The sequence below is a fragment of the Pleurodeles waltl genome, chromosome 5 (assembly GCF_031143425.1).
Source record: "Pleurodeles waltl isolate 20211129_DDA chromosome 5, aPleWal1.hap1.20221129, whole genome shotgun sequence".
Taxonomy (NCBI): domain Eukaryota; kingdom Metazoa; phylum Chordata; class Amphibia; order Caudata; family Salamandridae; genus Pleurodeles; species Pleurodeles waltl.
In genome coordinates this window covers 865,822,838-865,846,663 of record NC_090444.1, presented here as the reverse complement: position 1 = coordinate 865,846,663, position 23,826 = coordinate 865,822,838, and the positions used below count along the sequence as shown (strand labels likewise).

At 45.9% G+C, this 23,826-nt stretch overlaps 1 protein-coding gene across 4 annotated transcripts in view; it reads right to left on the bottom strand.

Annotated features, from left to right (window-relative positions):
• Nucleotides 1–23,826, bottom strand: part of LOC138296106 (zinc finger protein 583-like) — a 369,595-nt gene that overhangs the window by 274,767 nt on the left and 71,002 nt on the right. For all 4 annotated transcript variants that reach the window (XM_069234962.1, XM_069234961.1, XM_069234963.1 and 1 more), the window contains one exon: nt 9,789–9,915. In XM_069234962.1, coding sequence (XP_069091063.1) covers nt 9,789–9,915 — 127 coding nt within the window. The remainder of the gene's footprint in view (nt 1–9,788; nt 9,916–23,826) is intronic.

Genomic DNA, 23,826 nt, shown 5'->3' with positions numbered 1-23,826 from the left:
TTATAAATATTAAAAACATATTCAAATTGCTTTCCCATATAGGACAGCCCATCTCAAAATCAAAACCAAAGGACAAACCAGTTAGTGAAAAAAGAGTGCTTGTGATAAGTATTAACCAGAAAAAGAATAGCTAATATCCTAATTATCTAACACATAAAACAGGTAAGAACAGTTGGTAGAGTATCCTTTTTACTGCATTGAATCATTTCTAAATCCTCAAAAAGACATATATCTTCATCTTAAGTCCTTCTGTTACACTCTATGCAGACACCAATCCCGAATGAAAATTGTACGTCGACGTTTCGACCCTTCTCTACACTGGGCCAGATCACTGCTCCAAAATGGGTCTTCTTCAGGACTAACTGATGGGAGTCCCCTCTAATTTCTTTCAACCCCTCAATGTTTGAGGAATTCCTTCTTGTCAAACAGATGAATCTTAAAAAAGGTCGACTTGCCTAATTATACTAATTTCAAAATTCTTCCATATGTGCTGCCATCCAGCATACCTTCCAGTCAATCTCTCTGTGCGTGTGTATTGCTTCTTCAAACGCGTCTCAAAACATTATGCTGAGAAACCAGAATGGTATTGGGGTGACAATTCTATGATCTTAGACATGTTACATGGCCATGTTCGGAGTTACCATTGTGACGCTATACATAGGTACTGACCTATGTATAGTGCACGCGTGTAATGGTGTCCCTGCACTCACAAAGTCCGGGGAATTTGCCCTGAATGATGTGGGGGCACCTTGGCTAGTGCCAGGGTGCCCACACACTAAGTAACTTGGCACCCAACCTTCACCAGGTGAAGGTTAGACGTATAGGTGATTTATAAGTTACTTATGTGCAGTGAAAAATGGCTGTGAAATAACGTGGACGTTATTTCACTCAGGCTGCAGTGGCATGCCTGTGTAAGAATTGTCTGAGCTCCCTATAGGTGGCAAAAGAAATGCTGCAGCCCATAGGTATCTCCTGGAACCCCAATACCCTGGGTACTTAAGTACCATATACAAGGGAATTATATGGGTGTACCAGTGTGCCAATGAGAATTGGTAAATTGAGTCACTAGCCTGCAGTGACAAATTTAGAAAGCAGAGAGAGCATAAACACTGAGGTTCTGGTTAGCAGAGCCTCAGTGATACAGTTAGGCACCACACAGGGAACACATACAGGGCACATACTATGAGCACTGGGGTCCTGCCTAGCAGGATTCCAGTGACACAGGGGCTAAAACATACCTACATACAGTGAAAATGGGGGTAACATGCCAGGCAAGATGGTACTTTCCTACAGGGGACAAGCAACCAAGGTGGCAAAGTCAATACCACCATCAGAGACTAAAACTGCCTCTGTGGTCTCACTAACAATAGCAACCCCAACTACACTGCCAATAGTGAGCCCCGCTACACCCTTGGATTGGCTATTAGTAGTAGACTTTCCACCACCACTGCTATTACTAGGGGCACTAGAGGTTGCAGTTGGGGTTGTGGTAGTGGGAGGTTTGGTGTTTTTCTTTGGACAAGTGGAATCACTTGCCCAATGGCCTTTTACTTTACATAAATAACACCAAGGCTTTTTCTGGTTGTTTGAAGAGGATTTGGGCCCAGCACCCCCAGAGGATTTTTGTGGGCCTGATGAAGACTCTGAATGTTTACTTTTTGTCCACACCCTTGTCAGAAGACTTACCATCCTTCTTCTTGCCATCCTTGTCACCCCCTGTGTGAACTTTTCTGTTCACTGGATTTCCAACAGCCTTGATATGTTGCTGCCCTACAAGGTTCCTTCTGGGCAGAGGAATGGTGACAAGCCTCCATGGTTCTCCCCCCATTTAATAACACTGAAGAGGAATTGTAGGCGGCTTGAAAGAAAATGGAGGAAATCATTAAAGCAGGTAGACAAGGAAGTGTATAGATGTTCAATCAGGCTCTATCATGGTGAGATAAGGCTAGCTCAAGCTACCTATTACGGCAACAAGACTGTAAGTCTTCGGGCTCCCCAAAAGAAATCTTCAGTGTTTTGAAGGAGTTGCTTTACTCCCCTATCTGCCCTGGAGCAACGGTAGCCTCAGTGGAACATAGAAACAATTTTGCCTCATTCTTCTTACAGAAGATTGAGTATATCTATAAGAACTTCCCAGGGAAAGATGTGACAAAGTTGGTTCGTCCCAATGAGAATAAGGAGTGTTGCACCATTCTACAGAGTTTCACCTCTATCTCTGAAGAAAGTACCTCCTTGCTTCTTAGTAAATTTAAATCTGGTTCCCCATTAGATCCTGCGCCTCCTCATAGACTTTTGCAGGGAGGATCGGCCACAATATCGGTGATAACGGAGCTGTTGAACAGCTCCTTACAAAGTGGCATTGTACCTGAATCATGGAAGCACGCAGTGGTGAAACGCCTGCTAAAGAAACCTATTCTAGATGGAGCCGAACTTAAGAACTACAGGCCAATTTCTCTTCTTCCAATTATGGCAAAATTAATTGACAAGCATGTCAACACACAAATATCTGAATATCTGGAAGAACATAAGATTTTGTATTCTACGCAAATGGGCTTTAGACCTGCCCACAGCACCGAATCAGCTATGATAGCGATTACGGAAGAAGCTAGAAAACGGATGGATCTGGGACTGGTGACAGCTGTAATAATGCTGGACTTAAGTGCCGCATTTGATACTGTTAATCATGGACTATTGATTCAAAGAATAGAAAAAAGTGGTATTAAGGGTCAAGCTCTCAAATGGTTGAGCTCTTTTCTTCAAAATATATCTTTTCAGGTTTTAGATCGTTCTTTCTTTTCAGACCAGTTTAGATTTCAATGTGGAGTACCACAGGGTTCGTCTTTGAGCCCGACTCTTTTTAATATTTATATGGCTCCCTTGGCAGATGTTGTGGAACCTTTTGGTATATCACTGGTATTGTGTGCTGACGACACGCAGTTGGTCGTTTCCTTTTCCTCTGTTAAGGGTGTTGATAATTCAGTGTTACCTGCCTGCTTGCAAACTGTGTCGTCTTGGATGACAGATAGTAGGCTTCAGCTCAAGGAAGAAAAGACTGAAATAATGTTTCTGGGAAGGCTTTCCAATCCGGCGAAATAATTATTTGCCAGCAATACATTTAGAATACTTACCACCACTGAAAGACCATATTAAAGCATTAGGAATCTGGTTAGACACCAGACTAACTTTAGATTATCAGGCCAGGAGACTCTCCGCTACCTGTTTTGGAATACTGAAGTTACTTCGGAAGGTTATCGGTTTGCTTCCTCCCCTGGCCAAAAGACTTACAGTACATGCCCTCATTTTATCTAGGCTGGACTATGGTAACAGTCTCCTCTTGGGCTCCCCAGACTATGTGGTTAACAAACCACAAATAGTCCAAAATGCGGCTGCCCGTTTACTGTATAATATGCCTAGGTCTACTTCGGCTAAGAAAGCTTTGATCACTTTGCATTGGCTTCCAGTGGGGAAGAGAATTAAGTTTACGGCTTTGTGTATTTTTCATAGACCTTTATACAAAAGGGGTCCTCATCAACTAAAAACATTAGTTTCATTCTATGCACCTACGAGAGCTTTAAGATCTTCCTTAAAAGCTTTGGTTGTGCTCCCTAAAGTAAAAAGAGCAAGTTGGGGAGGCAGATCTCTGAAATATCAGCGAGCCAGACTTTGGCATTCACTGCCGCTTAATATCCGTTTGATGAGACAGGAGTTGGAATTTCGGAAGGCCATCAAAACATGGCTATTTTAATTCTAATTTAGTATTTTTCTTAATTTATTTTGAGATTGCACTATCCCTCCAGCTTGTTTTAACATTAAGTCTGATTAGCGCTACGAAGCCTCCGGGTAGCACAGCGTTATATAAAACACTGTAACATAACATAACATAACACTCTTGTTCTGACCCATTTGTCTGCCTTCTTTCCCAATTCTTGTGGAGAGGTCAGATCTGAGTCTACCAAGTACTGGTGCAACAAATCAGACACACAATTGTTAAGAATATGCTCTCTCTCAGGATAAGATTATACAGGCTTTCATAGTCAGAAACTTTACTGCCATGTAACCAACCCTCCAAGGCCTTCGCTGAACAGTCAACAAAATCTGTCCAGTCTTGAGAGGACTCTTTTCTGGTGTCTCTGAACTTAATCCTGTATTGTTCAGTGGTTAAGCCAAATCCATCCAAGAGTGCATCCTTCAAAACTGTGTAATTGTTAGCTTCACTTTCTCTAACAGTAAGGAGCCTATCCCTACCCTTTCCAGTGAAAGACAGCCACAAGATAGCAGCCCACTGCCTTTGAGGGACCAACTGTACCATACAGGCCCTCTCAAGTGCAGCAAACCACTTATTAATGTCATCCCCCTCCTTTTACGAGGGGACTATCTTATGCAGGGTTCTGGAATCTTGCTCTCTAACAGGATTACTATCTGAAACACTGCTGCTGCCACCATGGGGACCTAACCCCATTCTCTGTCTTTCCCTCTTTATATCTAGGGATTCCCTGTCTAAGGCCAGCTGCTGCTGTTTAAGCTTCAGTCTGGTCTCTTCCAACCTCAGCTTTCTGAGTTCCCTTTCCATTCCGTTATCCTCAGGGTGGGAGGGTTGGGAATGTTTGGATACAGAGGAGATTTGGGAATTGGCAGAGAGAGACCTGTCCCTAACTGGCTGGATCCTAGTAACCTGGCCTTTAGGAGTGAAAGATGCCCTACTAATGTTTGAACCTCTCCCACTACCAGTGTCACTAGGGGGCCTGCGAGAGGGCAGGACTTTGTAAGAACCCTACCCAGCATCTTTAGGGACCTCCTCTGAGTCTGACTGGGAAGCCTCCCCTTTGTCCTCTCTTTCCTGAGATGGGCCAGACTGGTTCTGGTCATCCTGTAAGAGCAGGTTAAAGAGAAACTCTTTTGTTGGATTCTTACCTATGCTTAAACCTCTATCCAGGCAGAGACCCCTCAAACTTTTGTAGTTTAAACTCTCATAAGTTGCCTGAACAACTTTGAGAGTGAACTCTACTAAAGACATGATAGAAAAGGTTTAAGACAGAGAGAGAAAAAGTTTTAGATCTTTTGAAAGTACAGAGAAAAAACGTTTTCAAACCTTTAAAAAACTTTTAAAAGTTTTCAGAACTTTTCAGAAACTTAGTAGAAAGTTTTACAGCAGAAAAGTAAACTGTATTGGTTAAATGTGCATATACTGAACTATTTGGTATATGATTTTCTTATGAAAAGCACCAAATTACAAAGTGGTAAAGCAGTTACAAGTACCTATCCCACCGCTGCACCACCAATGTAGGAGGCTGGCCTTGCTTATAGTGGGTACCTTGTGGTACTTTCACCTTGTGCCAGGTCCAGTTATCCCTTATTAGTAGAATAGAGGTGTTTCTAGCAGCTTAGGCTGATAGAAGGTAGCTATGGCAAAACAGCTTAGGCTGAACTAGGAGACATGCAAAGCTCCTACTATACCACTTAAATCATATAGCACAATATCATAACAACCCACAATACTCAGAGTTACTAAAAATAAAGGTACTTTATTTTAGTGACAATATGCCAAAGGTATCTCAGAGGATACCCTCACTTAGGAGGTAAGTAATATACACAAATTATATGTACACAAACCCAAAACAGTAAGAAAAGTAGTGCAAACAATGTAGAATCACAATAGGATGCAATAGGTAGACATAGGTCTAGGGGCATCACAAACCATATACTCCAAAAGTGGAATGCAAATCACGAATGGACCCCAGACCTATGGTAGATTGTAGAGGGTCACTGGGACTGTGAGAAAACAGTAAGGGTGTCCAAAATACCCCTCCCCAAGACCCTGAAAAGTAGGAGTAAAGTTGCCCTACTACCCCCAGAAAGACAGTATAGTCGTGATAGGGGATTCTGCAAGAACCGCAACTGCTATCAAAGCACTGAAAACGGATTCCTGGACATGAGCACCTGTAAAAGAAGGGGACCAAGTCCAAGAGTCACGCAAGTGTCCGGGGGGGGCAGGAGCCCACCAAACCCCAGATGAAGGTGCAAAAGGGCTGCCTCAGGGTTGAAGAAGCCGAAGATTCTCCAACAACGGAGGGCACCAGGAACTTCCCCTTTGGTGAGAAGATGTCCCACGGCGTGCTGGAGATTGCAGAAGTGTTTCCACGCAGAAATACCGCAAACAAGCCTTGCTAGCTGCAAGAGTCACAGTTGAGGATTTTGGGTGCTACTGGGGCCCAGGAAGGACCAGGATGTCGCCCCTTGGAGGAGGAGAGAGAGGGGGCGCTCAGCAACTCAGAAAGCCCCCACAGAAGCAGGCAGCACCCGCAGAAGTACCAGAACAGGCACTTAGAAGATCTGAGGACAGCTGTCTGGCGTGGGGAGGCAAGGACTTACTGCCACCAAACTTGGACAGAAGGGCCACTGGACTGTGGGAGACACTTGGACCCAGCTCCTGTGTTCCAGGGACCGCGCTCATCAGGATGAGAGGGGACCCAGAGGACCGGTAATGCAGAAGTTTGGTGCCTGCGTTGGCAGGGGGAAGATTCCGTCGACCCACTGGAGATTTCTTCTTGGCTTCCACGGCACGGTGAAGGCAGAATGCCCTCAGAGCATGGACCACCAGGAAACAGTTGAGAAAGCCGGCAGGATGAGGGGCTACAATGTTGCTGGTAGTCGTCTTGCTACCTTGTTGCGGTTTTGCAGGCGTCCTGGAGCAGTCAGCGGCCGATCCTTGGCAGAAGTCGAAGAGGGAAGTGCAGAGGAACTCTGGTGAGCTCTTGCATTCGTTATCTGAGGAATAGCCCAGAGGAGAGACCCTAAATAGCCAGAAAAGGAGGTTTGGCTACCAAGAAAGGAGGCTTGGCTTCTGAAAGAGGTAAGCACCTATCAGGAGGGGTCTCTGACGTCACCAGCTGGCACTGGCCCCTCAGAGCAGTCCATTGTGCCCCAACACCTCTGAATCCAAGATGGCAGAGGTCTGGGACACCCTGGAGGAGCTCTGGGCACCTCCCCTGGGAGGTGCAGGTCAGGGGAGTGGTCATTCCCCTTTCCTTTGTCCAGTTTCGCACCAAAGCAGGGCTGGGGGTTCCCTGAACCGGTGTAGACTGGCTTATGCGGAGATGGGCACCATCTGTGCCCATCAAAGCATTTCCAGAGGCTGGGGGAGGCTACTCCTCCCCAGCCCTTTACACCTATTTCCAAAGGGAGAGGGGATAACACCCTCTCAGAGGAAATCCTTTGTTCTGCCTTCCTGGGACTGGGCTGCCCAGACCCCAGGGGGGCAGAATCCTGTCTGAGGGGTTGGCAGCAGCTGCAGTGGAGACCCCGGAAAGGCAGTTTGGCACTACCCGGGTTCTGTGCTAGAGACCCGGGGATGCATGGAATTGCCCCCCCAATACCTGAATGGTAATGGGGTGACAATTCCATGATCTTAGACATGTTACATGGCCATGTTCAGAGTTACCATTGTGAGGCTATACATAGGTAGTGACCTATGTATAGTGCACGCATGTAATGGTGTCCCTGCACTCACAAAGTTTGGGGAATTTGCCCTGAACAATGTGGGGGCACCTTGGCTAGTACCAGGGTGCCCACACACTAAGTAACTTGGCACCTAACCTTCACCAAGTGAGGGTTAGACATATAGGTGACTTATAAGTTACTTATGTGCAGTGAAAATGGCTGTGAAATAACGTTGACGTTATTTCACTCAGGCTGCAGTGGCAGTCCTGTGTAAGAATTGTCTGAGCTCCCTATGGGTGGCAAAAGAAATGCTGCAGCCCATAGGGATCTCCTGGAACCCCAATACCCTGGGTACCTAGGTACCATATACAAGGGAATTATAAGAGTGTTCCAGTGTGCCAATGAGAATTGGTGAAGATAGTCACTAGCCCGCAGTGACAATTGTGAAAAGCAGAGAGAGCATAAACACTGAGGTTCTGGTTAGCAGAGCCTCAGTGATACAGATTGGCACTACACAGGGAACACATACAGGGCATACTTTATGAGCACTGGGGTCCTGCCTGGCAGGATCCCAGTGACACATAGGCAAAACAAACATACATACAGTGAAATTGGGTGTAACATGTCAGGCAAGATGGTACTTTCGTACAATAGGTCACAAGGAAGCATTGAAGATTGCACCCAATCTGCTGCCTTGAACTGAGGAGGATGCCGTGGTTGCGTCACCACATTATTGTAACCCCGATCAAGAGCACTGGAATACAATCCCCCTTCTCCTATGGGGAGCTCAGGACTTACAGTTCAAGAAGAACATCAGAGCACCGCTGATCACTGCTGGAGTTCACGTTCAAGCATGGAGGGGAGCCAGTAATATGGCGGGTGTTGTGGCACTCCTTCATGCAGCCAGCTCCACGCGCAGGCCTGGAGCCTTGCAAGTGGCCAGGGACGGGGAACCCATAGAGATGCTGCATGCATCCTCTCTGCTGCAGCGGGTAAGACTGGTTACAGGCGTACTGGGCCCCGGGGGACTCAGATGCTAACAGCGCTGCACTTTTGGCTACTTTCTAAGAGCTGGAGTGAACTCTTGAGTGAAGGACTACTAGTAAGCATTCAATGGATGTGGCCACCTTGAATGGGAAATAACTCCGATTACATTACGAAGAGCCGGTGTGACAGGGATTTGCCAGTGAAATATCTGAGCCCAGACCTCAAGGAGAAATGTGTCACTGTTTATACATGTTGTCACATTTCTTTGAATGCAGAGAGTTAGAAATAGAATACCTTTTTATTATAAAAATATATGTTTGACTGGACATTGAGTTATTGACGGTGTGGTGCACTCTCTGAGTTAGGAGTCATGTTCGCTTGACCTGTATTCTCAATTTCCCCCTCAAAGGGATCCTTTGACTGCTCGCCCACAGCTACTGCTGAAAGACAAGTGAAGAAGGGGGATTTGGCTCAGTTGCTCAACATCCATAATAGGTAGGCCCTACGACATCAGGAGTAAAAGGTAACAGCTCCTACAGTTAGGCCCAGTAATCTCCTGCATGCCACGTGGCCCTATGAAGTGGGTTTCGACAACAAAACTACAGCGTGTTTTTTTATTTGTTTTTTAAACCACAGCATTAGTGTGTTATGGATAAATGTCCTTGAAGAAAGTGTGCACTTCTGCAGTAAATTCTGAAAATAAAAATAGTTGTATAAATTTGTTGCCAAAACAGTCATTAAACAGTTGCAGTAGCAAAAAACGTGGATGTACTAGTAATTCAAAGCTGGTTATTCTAAAAGTTATAATACCACTCCAAGAAATTAAATGGTATGATCAAAATGTGGCAGATGATCATTAATGTCTACCCTGAAAAAGAGTAACAGCAAAATATTTGCTCAGTTTGACTAATTCTACCACCAACTTAACCGGGCCCTAACCGACCATATCTCCTCCTTCTGTTCTAGGGATAGCAACGAGAGGAATGATGTGTGAGAAACTAGTGCTAACCACAGTTCATAGTGACTAACTTTACAGCACTAGTTAGGTCTGAGATTTAGTTTCATATCCAAGTATATTTTTATATACATTTTAGATTAAGCACACGTATGAGTGTCAGGGAAGACTGTCTGGAATTGGAATTCAGGTGTATGATTAATCCCATGAGACCCTTTATGACCAGGGCAGCTGAAGCCATAACATGATAGGATATCATTGTTTTTTTTACACTTTTAGGCAAAACTGCATATTATATTTACAAGATTGCCAAAAGAAAAGTGAACAGTATTTGCTTTTACCACTGTGTAAGACAAGTACATTCAACAAAATCATTCAAAAACCTTAAAGGTAGGAAATATGTCCTTACCTAGAGAGATCAAAGCTTGGTGAATTTCCTTCATGACTTTCCTGTAAAGCTCCTTTTGCCATTCGTGTAATTGAGTCCACTCCTCCGCAGAGAAATGAACAGCTGCATCGTGGAATGTGACTGGCATCTGTAACAGGAAATTGTAGTTTGAGCCAAATGCTGGACTCAGTTTTAAATATGTTCAATTTAAAAAATTGTAAATCCAGTATCATTTTACCAGGATTTGCAACCCCCCAGCACATAAGTGCAAATAAATAACTATGAGACAAACCACAATACATTTCAGTTAACACCATTACTGTACAATGGCTCAATAAATGTAATTGTGTGTTGCATAATTCATTTTTTCCAAGCTGCAAAACCGTGAAATCTGTATGGCGACATTTTGAGTGTTTGATTATTATAGCAAGCAAATTATTCTACATTTGTTTTTAACCCATATAAGAGGTAAAAGATTGTAGGATAGCAAAACATTTTAAGCATAACAGTACAATGAATATTTTACAAAGAAAACTTCTAGCAGAATGCAGTCAAGTACTCTAAAGGACACACCTAAATTCAGCAATCGCAGATTTTCACTTCTACTATTGTGTATTATACTTTGTAACTTCTTTCCTTGTCTTTATTACGTTATGAATCTTTCTTACATTTTACTACGTCACTGTTTAAAATTGTATCATTTTCAGATGTAATTCAATATTCCAATTTTACAATCCTGTTTAGTTCCGATTTCATTATTTCCTCGTTCAGCGCTTTATTTATTACTTTGTACTTGCAGTCCTCCCTTTTTTAATACTCAAGGTAACTCAGTAAAGTGGTCTATATTATTGGGGCCAGAAAACGTGCAGCATTTTATCACCTTCTTAGGCATGCAGACAAATAATAATTTGGTACGTATATTTAAGTTATGGATTCAAAAGCTGGACATGTTTTACCCATGATCCTGCCCTCTCAATTACAGCTTAACAAGCGATACATTAAGGTCATATAAATGAGAACCTTCTTGAACACCATTTAATTGGGATTTTTTTGAAACACATAAGTGATACAGTGAACACTGCATGAGCACAAACTAATCTGAAAAGCAGCGCTCTAACAGTCTCCTGTTGCAGCGAATGCAGTAGGGTTTGCAGTTGTATACCATAACATGCTGAAGAGCACAACTAGAGCCATAGTGACAATAATGTGAGTTATTGCAGCATAAACAAAAGACGTTAAGTACAACAGTACTAAACAATTACAAGTCCGGTTACGGAAAGGTATATACGCAAGGGGGACTGAGGTCCGGTCGTGAAGAGTACCCTGCTGCTTATCATACCAAAGTCCATATGTCACTTGTCTGAAGGGCCCCTCCCATGCAAAAAACGACCCGGTGTCCCAGTGGTATCTAGAAGACCAGCAGGCTCCAGGGAGCGCCAAGGCTAACTCACTGGTGTAAAGAGGCATTTTAAAGTGTGTAAGGATGAATGAGAGATTCTCTGGGGGTCTGTTACCTCTCACCCCTACTTTAAAGTTAAGTATCAGTGCAGCATCAGTGACGCTTGCGTAGCACCCTTGGCCCTTCCCAGCACAAAAAACGTAATTCTACTTCTGCCCAATGAACCACTATGCCATGCCAGCGGGACACTCCAGGAAAGGAAGGGCCCTTCCAGTTCATTGTGCTCGAGCATCTGGCCAAGTGGAGGGCCAGGTCAAGAAGTCTGATCACTACTTTGCTTGACTTAGGTTGCTTGTATAACCTCAATATGGAGCACTCAAGGCTATTTAGCTCTCGACGGCCAGTTGTGACTGCCAGCACTGCGTCGATCTCCCCCACTATGCATTCACAGTAAGATATTCCCAGAACAGATGTTTAATGTTAATGTCAGGTGGTGTAGCACCGGGAACATGTCAAACATGTCAAACTAGTGGTCATGTAAATTTTCCATGCGCGGTTCAGGGGTCAAGTAGGCAAGCTAGAGCATATTTTGTTGAATTTATTGGAATATAGCTTTACAGGTAATCTTGCGAGAATGTGAAAGTACTTTCTCCCAATCCTTCAGGTATTAGTACGTCCCACATCAGTTTCCAATTTAGAACAGAGCTCTGATAAGGTATCTGCTGATAGGGCCGGAGATGGCTCTAACGAGCCAGGAGGTCAGTCTTTACCGATCCAATGGCAAACAATGTTGACGGTAGTGGGTGAGAGGGAGGCTAAGTATCACTTATGCACCTATAGGAGCTCCAGTAAGTCGCCTGAGTGAGAAATTGGTCCACATATAGACAAAACTGCTCAATCAGGGAATCAAATAGGATCAAAGTACCGTCTTGACATAAGTCCCACAGGCATGTACTCTCTCCCACGCCTCAGCAGCTCCCTCCATGACTCTCCCCATGAAACTACAGATTTTTTTCATGGGGAGCCCTAGAGCATATGATGGAGTATTTGAAGAAACGTTCATGGTCCTACAGTAGCTATCATTTGTAATGCTTAGCAATAAACTCATGAGTACTCACAAACATTATCCCAGGGGCCACAAAGTGTGGTCTGTGGTGTGCCTGACACCACAAGCAGTGTGGGAGTGGGGCTTCTTGCAGGGGTCAGAGGGTGGGTTAAGGTGGGCATAGGGGAATTAAAGTATGTACATGGTGTGGACAGTGAGTCATGGAGTTATTCTGAATGTGTAATTTCATACTGCTCTCTAAATTAAGCCCATCATCTCTAAAAGAGTCATAGATTAGACAAAGACTGTACTATGCTGTATCTGAATCGCTATCCTACTGCATCTTGGGGGAAGCCTTTTCTGTGTGCTATCACTAACCGGGCAGAGTCAAATGTAACAGGCATTGGCAAAGCCAATAGGTCTTACCTATTGTAGGAGACTGGCATGGCTTGTAGTGGGTACCAGAGGTACTTACACCTTGTGCCAGGTCCAGTTATTCCTTATTAGTGTAGAAGAGGTGCTTCTAGCAGCTTAGGCTGATAGAAGGTAGCTATGGCAAAGCAGCTTAGGCTGAACTAGGAGACATGTAAAGCTCCTACTATACCACTTATATCAAATGCACAATATCATAAGAAAACACAATACACAGAGTTACTAAAAATAAAGGTACTTTATTTTTATGACAATATGCCAAAAGTATCTCAGTGAGTATCCTCAGTAAGAAGATACGTTATATACACAAGCTATATGTACACAAACCCAAATCAGGTAAGTAATAGCAAGAAAAGTGATGCAAACAGTGTAGAATTACAATAGGTTGCAATAGGAGAACATAGGTATAGGGGCAACACAAACCATATACTCCAAAAGTGGAATGCGAACCACGAATGGACCCCAGACCTATGTGAGCTTGTAGAGGGTCGCTGGGTCTGTAAGAAAACAGTGAAGGTTAGAAAAATACCCCACCCAAGACCCTGAAAAGTAGGAGTAAAGTGCACCTACTACCCCCAAAGAGCACAGAAGTCATGATAGAGGGATTCTGCAGGAAGAACAAACACCAGCAGTGCACTGACAACAGATTTCCGGACCTGAGTACCTGTAAGACAAGGGGACCATGTCCAATAGTCACAACAGTGTCTAGGGGGGGCAGGAGCCCAGGAAACCCCAGCTGAAGGTGCAAGGAAGCTCCCACCAGTTGGAAGAAGCTGGAGTTCTGCAAGAAAGAAGAGGACTAGGGACTTTGGAAGACTGATGTCCCACATCACGATAAAACTTTCACAGGTGTTCCCATGCAGAAAGACCGCAAACAAGCCTTGCTAGCTGCAAGGGTCGCGGTAGAGGTTTTTGGGTGCTGCTGAGGACCTGGAAGGACCAGGATGTTGCTTTTTGGAGGAGGGGACAGAGGGGGCGCTCAGCAACTCAGAGAGCCCTCACAGAAGCAGGCAGCACCCGCAGAAGTACCCCAACAGGCACTTGGAAGAAGAGTGAACCGGAGTCCACGTGAAGTTACAAAAGGGAATCCCACGACGCCGGAGGGCAACTAAGAAGGTTGTGCACTGCAGGGCGGAGTGCTGGGGACCCAGGATTGGCTGTGCACGAAGGAAATCCTGGAAGAGTGCACAGGAACCGGAGCAGCTGCAAATCGCCCAGTACACAGCTTTGCAGTCTAGCGTGGGGAGGCAAGGACTTACCTCCACCAAACTTGGACTGAAGAGTCAATGGACTGTGAGAGTCACTTGGACAGAGTTGCTGTGTTCCAGGGACCAACCTCATCGGGATGAGAGGGGACCCAGTGGACCAGTGATGCAGTCTTTTGGTGCCTGCATTAGCAGGGGAAAGATTCCGTCAACCCACAGGAGATTTCTTCGGAGCTTCTGGTGCAGGGTGAAGGCAGGCTACCCCCAGAGCATGAACCACCCGGAAACAGTCGAGAAAGCCGGCAGAATTAGGCGCTACAATGTTGCTGGTAGTCATCTTGCTACTTTGTTGCGGTTTTGCAGGCGTCCTGGAGCAGTCAGCGTTCGATCCTTGGTAGAAGGTGAAGAGGGAGATGCAGAGGAACTCTGGTGAGCTCTTGCATTCGTTATCTGAAGAATTCCCCAAAGCAGAGACCCTAAATAGCCAGAAAAGGAGGTTTGGCTACCAAGAGAGGTAAGAGCCTATCAGAAGGAGCCTCTGACGTCACCTGCTGGCACTGGCCACTCAGAGCAGTCCAGTGTGCCCCCAACATCTCTGTTTCCAAGATGGCAGAGGTCTGGGACACACTGGAGGAGCTCTGGGCACCTCCCCTGGGAGGTACTGGTCAGGGGAGTGCCCACACACTAAGTAACTTTGCACCCAACCTTCACCATGCGAAGGTTAGACATATAGGTGACTTATAAGTTACTTGTGTGCAGTGGTAAATGGCTGTGAAATAACGTGGACGTTATTTCACGCAGGCTGCAATGGCAGGCCTGTGTAAGAATTGTCAGAGCTCCCTATGGGTGGCAAAAGAAATGCTGCAGTCCATAGGGATCTCCTGGAACCCCAATACCCTGGGTACCTCAGTACCACATACAAGGGAATTATATGGGTGTACCAGTATGCCAATGTGAATTGGTAAATTTAGTCACTAGCCTGTTAGTGACAAATTTGGAAAGCAGAGAGAGCATAACCACAGAGGTTCTGATTAGCAGAGCCTCAGTGAGACAGTTAGGCATCACACAGGGAATACATACAGGGCACATACTTATGAGCACTGGTGCCCTGCCTGGCAGGGTCCCAGTGACACATAGACTAGAACAACATATATACAGTGAAATATGGGGGTAACATGCCAGGCAAGATGGTACTTTCCTACACCTATACACAAGCTACTGGCTTTGCCAATGTCTTTTAGACAAGTACACCAGTGGGCTGCTGTATAGCATGGCTACAAGTTAGTGGTGTAGAGGAGAGTGGCATGGAGTGTTGTAGAGTGGAATGGCAAAGAGTGGAGCAGAGTGCCATACAGTCGAGTGGCAGGATTGTGGTGTATTGGAGTGACAGAATGGAGCTGCGCAGAGTGGCCTACAGTAGAGTGGCATAGAGTGGACTGGTGTAGTGTACAGTGGCGTAGAGAGCAGCGGCATAGCAATCAGCAATACAAAGAGTAGCCTTGGAGAAGGCAGTGGTGTAGATTAGAGTTTTGTATAGTAGAATGCAGTGGCGTAGAGTACAGTTGTGAAGGATAGAGTAGAGTGACATACAGTGCAGCATCATATAGTGATGCAGAGTAGACTGGCATAGAGTGCTGCAGAGTAGAATATAGTGCTGTAGAGTGCAGTGGCATAAGGGCAGCAGCGTAGAGTTGAGTGCTGCAGAGTCCAGTGGCATAGAGTGGAGTGATGCCGGTTAGAATGGCGTAGAATACAGTCGCATAGAGTGCAGTGGTAGAGAATGCAGTGTGGCAGAGCAGCGTGTCACAAACTGCAGTGATGTAGAGTGGCATAGAATCAATTAGTGTAGAATAGATTGGTGCTGTGTAGAGTGTAATGGAATAGCGTAGAGGGGACTGGTCTAGGGTGCACTGGCATAGAGTATTGCATAGTATAATGTGGTCGAGTGCATTGACGTAGACTGCAGTGGCTTACAATGCAGCATCATAGAATGCAGTGGTGTAGGTTCAAGTGGAGCATAGTAGAGTACAGTGGCGGAGAATACTGTGCAGTGGCATCAAGTGGTACAGAGTAGAATATAGTGGTATTGAGTGGAGTGATGTAGGGTGCAGTAGATTTTGGCTCCATCCAGAGGAATAGTTATCTAGCTCGTAATGCTATTGGATATTTGGTGTTATCAATAAACCTCATCCAGAGTGCTTGCATTGCAGTGCATGAGGAGCTGTTTTGCAGCTCAAAAGTGCACTGAATCATCCTAGCCTAATTTTGTTACCTCATATACTATTTAAAGAAAGCAATCTTTTGTTTTCTTCCCTGCAGCAGGCTTTTTAAAATACTTTAGTCTTGACTAAAAATGCAAGCCAACTGTAGTGGCTATGCCAATGCTGGTAAATCTGGACAATACTAGGCAGCTCTTTTCAAACCCATGGTGTAATAGGGAGTTAGTCAGTACATATCAGTTAATATCTCTTAATAAGAAACTAACACTGTCTCTCCTTCACAGCAGAAGATTATAAATAACAGCAATAGTAAGCATCAGTCTAACGCTAGAGAATATACAGAATAGATCCAGTAACGTAGCAGTATTAGAGTGAAATACCATTCTACGTCGATACAAACTGTGGAAATGCTGTTCTACGAACAGAGGATGCAAATAGAATGCTGTTGTCATAACACCACAAGAGGGAGATCCAAATACACCCCTGCACTTATTCTACCTCCACAGAGGGGAGGTAATGCCAACTATGCTGTAGAAAAACATCTATTGAAGAGGAAGGAGATAACTAGTGTCAATCTTTCACCAGAAGTGACAGACGTTCAACTACTAAATCACAACAGTTGTATTTCCAGAGGTGAAGAAAACACAAATCATCATGTTATGACCATTCCAATACAACACCACAATAGTCCCTAATGTGTTTAGGCGGGATGGTTGGGGCACAGGGTAATGCCAAAGTGGATGCACCCTGCCACAGCAGTCCCTGTAGCTCCTGCGTATTCAATGTCCGTGACACTCCTACTCCATGGCTAGAGCAATCTGTATAGCATTGCTACCCCTAGCCCTCTGAGGATGTGAGGGCCTTGAGATTACGACAATACAATGCATGCAACATAATGAATGCCAGTGACACAGTTTGATGATAAAATATGTGGCATGTTTATTGATTATACAGGTTGGGTTAGCTTACGGGCGATCCAGGTGTCGACAGTGAGTTCCTTGAATGGCCGACATCCATCATGAGAAAGCTAGAGCTGTCCTGTTGGTGTTGTCAGTACCAACACACTTAGATTCTTTACAGCTCCTTCCTTTATCGTGGGTTACCACACTCCTCTTTACATTTGTGTCATGCTCCTGGCAAGTCAGAGTGAGATCTCCGGCCAGTCTCCACAGTTGCTCAGGATTCCAACTGTCCCTTGAGAGATTAAGGAGCGTCATTGTGTCATCCCAGGCCCCGCTGTAAAGACTCCCAGTAACCGAGGAATTGCTTTTTTGGCTCCAAGATCCACTATCTGGAGGCCTTTTAGTTGTTTAAAAGCGTTAGGATCACCCTGTAACTATACCTTGCAACGATGACTGGGTCTTCTGTAAAATAAAATGATATAATACGCATTGGTATACATAACTGTATTTATTTACTTATTAATTATTACCCTATATAGATATATATTTATATATAGATTTGAAGCTGTTGGGAGGGTGGGAGGTTAAAGCTGATCGCCAAAGAGGCCCAGCCCTAGGAGACGAACCCTTATGAGACTTCTTGGCCTCACTCCACCCTTCTTGGCGCCCAGGGGCAATAAACAGAGGGGTGGCCAACCCTCTCCACATACCGTGGCCCCTCGTGCCCAGCAATCGTCCTAGCAGAGAAGCAACACTAGGATGCTGTCCCCTCTATGTAGCTCTGCGTGCGACATGGACAGCTGCATAGTGTTGCTGCCACTGGCCCTTTGAGGATGTGTGGACCCTGAGATTAAGACAATACAATGCTTGCAACATAATAAGTGCCAGTGACACAGTTTGTGGATAAAATATGTGGCAAGTTTATTGATTACACAGGTTGGGTTAGCTTACAGGCGATCCAGGTGTCGACGGTGAGTTTCTTGAATGACCGACACCCATACAAGATCTGCTATCTGGAGGCCTTTTAGTTGTTTTAAAGCTTTAGGATCGCCCTGTAACTCCGACAAGCCTCGGGAATGGCACTTCGCGATAACTGAGGCCCCCCACCTGTACTCTCCTCACTTTCCCATTACATACAGCAAGCTGTTTCCAGAGCATACCTAATGTTTAGCAGGAAAATTGCCATGCCCATATCAGACAAGTGAACACCATCTGGCGCAAAATGACCACTCAGTTGTCTACTGAGCAGGCTATGCCTGATTGAACCAAATCCATGCTGCATTGTAAATTTCTGTTGGGACAGGTTAATTCTCCCCCTGGACATTTCAATAGCCGCAGGTGATCTAGCTCCCTGCCACACCCTATATGGGATAATTTCCGACCACACTATCTTGCTGCCTCCCATTAGGGTGGAAATACTGGTAAGACCCTGTCGTATGGCCTGCTAAAGGGGGCCCCTGCCACAGGATGTAAGATTGTTTCCCCTCAGATGATTAACAGAATGTTGGGCTTAATCCCTCTCTTCCCCACAAGCTGGCAAAACCTAGGTTCCAGCATGGCCCATCTCATTCCTGGGCTTCCCATCCAGGACAGTTCAATGTTACTGAAACCATGGTTCCTACTCCTCTCAATAGCCCGCTGTTCCGCTCTGGCCACGAAGGAGTGGCCCATTATCCACATTGTTTTAAATCCTAAATGAAACAAGAAGGTGAGTATTACCACACACTTTATTGACATCTGTGATCACAATATATTCATTATCTTCCAGTACTATTAACAAAGCATAAACAATGTTTGGCACCGGAGTCAAAAATTCTCCCACAACACTTCCCGGTAACACACCCCTGACCCCACTTATTCAGGGAGATACGACATTGAAAGCCCATTCAAACTGTTTGCTACACAGTATCCTCTGGAGGACCCAATGCTACCCTCATGCCCCCACAGATCACTGTGTACTCTGCAATTGGGGAGGTTGCAATGACAACTCTTCCCTGCCTCTGGTCCGAACATACAGTTTGTATCTGTCTGACTGCCACCTTCCAATCTGCATAATCGCCCCTGGTGGCAAACCATCCTCAAAAGCAGTGGTGGCAACCTCAATTCTAAAGGAATGCGTTGACCATCTCTGTCAATGGTATCCTGCCTCTGCAAGCACCCACCTCAGGACACCTCTTTATTGAAATTGGGTGAGCAGCTGGCCATGCTGGTGAAGCAGTAAGTATCCTAGTTGCTGGGGGAGACATGCTGTATACCTCCCAAGCAGCTCTATCCTGCAACACTTGGGGGGCCCCAATCTGGTCACACGGAATACTGAGCCTTTCCCTTTCTGTTCTGTTTTTTAAATGCCTCACTGACAGTTCGCCATGTCTTGACCCATGTTGAGGTCACCCAACCTTAGCAACCTATATTTTGTGTTGCTCCTTGCTTTTGCCACTAGCTCAGAAGTCCTGAAAGCCCCAAAGAAGACTAGGGGAAACATGGTGGAGAATAACAGCACATCATACTGTGTGCTACAGATGACCGTGAGTGCCCCTACCAAACTCCTTAACATGTTCAGATCAATGGGTGCCCTCTGGTCCGGTGTCTTTTCCTCCTGCCTAGCCCATCCCTTTAGCGCTGCCCTTAGTGGGAAACCTGCAGTTGGATCTCCCTCCCCTTTCAGTTTTGTAAAATGGGCAATTGCCATCAGGTGTCTTGAAACCCATGCATGTGAATTCCAATTGTCTTTTGCCCAAAGCGCAAAGTGCTGCACTCTTCTAGTGGGGAGATGGCTCTCCCCCGTTCCCAAGGAATGGGTCACTGATGTAAACCTGTTGTGATACGCCTGGTATTTGGCTTGGGTCTCAGGGGCCAATGATAACTCTCCCAAGGCCACTATCCTGTACCATGCACCACCACTGCACATTGAAGGGCGTCATCTCTTCCATCGCCTGGGGGTAAGACGCACGGAATTTCACCCACTGAAAATGAGAAAGAGCATCAGCAGCTACATTCTTCACCCCTTGAACATGGCGTGCACGAAATTCCACATTTCTCAACAGACATCCTTTTACCAACTCCCTCAACAGCCCCACCAATACCGGGCAACTCCTGGACTGGTAATTAATGGCCTGTACTATAGCCATATTGTCTGACCAGAATGTAATCCTTCTGCTGGCTAGCACTTGTGGTCTCAGATGGAGTGACAGGACAACTGGGAACATTTCCAGCACAGTGAAGTTTTTTGTGAGTCCACGCTTCCTCCATGCATAGGGCCATTTCGCAGCACAAAACTCCCGGCCCAGAATGGCACCAAAACCCTCTCTCCCTGATTCATCTGTGAAGAGCTGGAGCTGCCGACTGGTGCACCATGGAGTGCACCATAACAGCGCACCACTGAACTCTTCCAGAAAGGACCGCCACATGCGCAGGTCCTCTTTCAGTCGCACACTAAGGTGCACCAAGTAATGGGCTTTCTTAACGTTCACTGTTGCCCTAGCTAGCCTCCTGACAAACATTCTACTCGGTGGGATAATCCTGGCTGCAAAGGTAAGGCTGCCAAGCAGGCTCTGACACATGGCTAGTGTAGCATTGTCCCTACTCAGAACCTGCAGAATGTACGACTGAAGAGCGTTGACCTTATCCCCTGGCAATCTGCAAATCCCTTCTGTTGAATCAATCTCAATGCCCAGGAATGTCAAACACTCGGTTGGTCCCAGAGTCTTGCCTGGTGTGAAGGGCACCCCTAATAACTGACTAAGATGCTGAAATGCAAGGAGGGTTTCGCTGCACTCACTGGAACTTGCCTTACCAATGAAGAGGAAGTTGTCTAGGTAGTGCAGTGAACTCCCTGGAGGGTTGCTCTGCCTCAGTGCCTATTCCAGGAAGCACCAAAACATTTAGAATCGGGAACATGAAACAGCACAAGCCATGGGCATGCATTTTTCATAGAAGTCCTGGCCGGCCCACTGCATCCCTAGAAGGTGAAAACTATCCAGATGGTCTGGGAGAAGGCGGAACACGGACTCAATATCCACCTTCGCCATAAAAGCACCTCTGCCTATTGTTCGAACCAGATCCCCTGCCTCATCGAAAGAAGCATAACAAACCGAGCACGTTACATCCTCCAGGTAGTCGTTAACCAACGACCCCTTGGGGTAAGAGAGATTGTGAATCATCCTATACTTGCCTTGCTCTTTCTTGGGTACAATTCCCAGAGGTGACACAATGAAATGTGGAAGGGGTGGCGGGCGAAAGGCCCAGCCACCCTCCCCAACTGACACTCCTTCTCCAATTTCTACTTGATCACCCCTGGTGCTTCCATGGCTGGGCGCATATTATTATTTTGCCTAGTAACTGCAGGTCCGGAATATGGAATCCTAAAGCCTTCACAAAAACCTCAGAACAATAGTTTGTGCTCTGATGATCTAGGGTAGGCTTTAAGGATCTGGGCTAAGGTGCTGAAAGATATGGGAGATGGTGTTATCGTAGAGTGTTGCGACTCAAAATTATTAGGGCTGCTTTGAACTGGCATTTGCACCCCTTGGTTTATTGGTCTTACCTCCCTTGCTGCAATTGGTTGCTGGCTGTCATCAGGCTCGCTTGGAGCAGGTGTAAGTGAATTTCCAAGATGTGCCCCAAGAGCAGGCCCAAGTATTGTATAGCCTGCACAAGTTGTTGTTGACCCTATACTGGTAAACTCCGCTCCTCCTTTGTGAGCCCCTACCACGAAAGGAATGCCTAAACTGCTGTTTAAAATAGTATGGCTTTGTGTGTTTGTGCTTATGGAAAGGGTATCTCTGCTTGTCTCCCTGTTGCCAGTTCCCATGTCCTGCACCCAGAGTTCAATTTCACAACAGTCCCATGACATCTCCAGTGCCTGTGCCATCTTTCGTCTGAACATCCAGTCCTGGTTCAGCCAACAAGTACACCCAATATGTGCATATTCCTTGTAAATTACCCGGTTATACTTGCAGAGGGCCGAACCCTGCTCAGGGAAACTTTCCGTGATTACTGTGGACAGCACTGCAAATGCCTCTAACCAGTTGTATATTCTCTCATCTGGCTTAACCTTCCTTTTTTGCATTTATGTTTATCCACTTCTTTACTGGACACCGTTATGTCTGTGGCTTCCTTGGCAAATGTAAGCAGTGAGAAAATGTAGATGATTTCCATATTCCATATTCTCTCCCTAGCTTCAAAGGGGACTTTCCATGCCAGGGATGACTTTCCAGTCAGCAAGGGAGGATCAGGCCTGACCAAAGTTCCCTTTTCACTTCCGCTTGCGACAATGACAGTGGCAACCATGCCTGAACCCTCAGGTACCAAAAAGGAAGGCTCACCCCATACCTTGGGAGGAGAGCTGGTGTCCTGCCCCCACCTTAATTGAACCTGCTTGCTTGCTACTGGTACCCTGCTCATCTATGTCCAACCCCACCAAAGCCTGTGCTGAGGCCATGAAGCTGTGCATTGCTTCTATCATCTAACCCAGTCCTTCCTGCAGCCCCTGACCCGATGCTCCTGGGGTTAGGTTGCAGACCACCTTCCCTGTAGGTTGGTCAGTCTGCTTCTTAGCAGTCGGCATGTTAGTCATTGTGTCAAGTCCACCCCCTATCCCCCACCCTCCTGTGAGGGGAACGCTGCTTCCAGCGACAGCATTTTGTTCTTCACTGTCCTTCCTGGCTCTCTTTGTTCTGCTCTCTTTTTGGGAAGTTGAGAGACCTTCAGTTAATTCCTGATCCACCCTGTCTTTCTTGAATTTCTTCAATTTATTTTCGGCAGCCACCCTTGCTGGTCTCTTCTTTCCTGCAGATGGTACGCCGCTTTCCTGACTTAGGAGCTCGAGGCCGGAATCGGATGGCTGTATCCAGTTGGTGTCTTTCATGGCGAGTGTTCCTGACTGCTGCTGCACCCTTACCGTCATAAACATCTTCATTGCCCACTCCAAACCTTTCCCTGCCCCATGGCCATGAACTTTGCCCAGATTTCAGCCTCCTCCTGGTTAGCCTCAGGGGAAAACCATGATGACGAACCGTGGTCTTCCATCGTACCCAATGTGTGTAGGGATGAGGAAAATAAATCTGCAATTGAGAGAGGACAGCTTTACTACTGTGCACGCGGAAATGCGCTACCAGGGCTATCAACTTATCTGGTGTTGCCTAGATGGCTTGTGCACGTCCACAAGTCAAGTGACTTTGTGCTGGAGCAGGTATAACAGTGTTCCGAGTTTATAATGGGCTTGTGCCCTTCTGTAGCTCACTGTGACTAAACCACCCCAGAGATATAGTGCGATACAAAACATGAACCAATGCCTTTCATAATGGGCTCCCGCCCTTCTGAAAGTTAATTTGGGTTAAGCCCAGCAGACCTCTAACCTTGCCCGGAACATGTCAACACTTCACCCTCGTACTGGGCTTGACCCTTCTGAAGGTGCTGAAATTAACTTGTCACCACTGTGGCTCATCCATTCCCTACTTCCATGCCCCAATACCTCTTTTTACCCTGGGTCCAAATACTTCTGCCAGTGTCTGAAATGGTTTCTAGCTAGCCTGTCCCACATCTCCAGCAATTTCAAAGCCTTCCTGATCGGTTGTCAGCAGCTAAAAGGTGTCCTAGGTTCTCCGTGATCACCTGCAAATGAAACATCTTCAATAAAATATACTGTTTGAATCAGTAGCGGAACTTGGCAGCAGCTGTCGCCTGAAAAGAACTACTCAACATATGCAACTGGACCCGTAATGCCAGTACCTGGCAGGGCACCATCTCCCCTCAACATGCATACACATACCTCAAACCATAGTGTGGGAACCACTGCCTACTAATATCAGCGAATGGAAGGCCCAGCCAACTAATGATCGCCTGCGAATCCCCTTCAC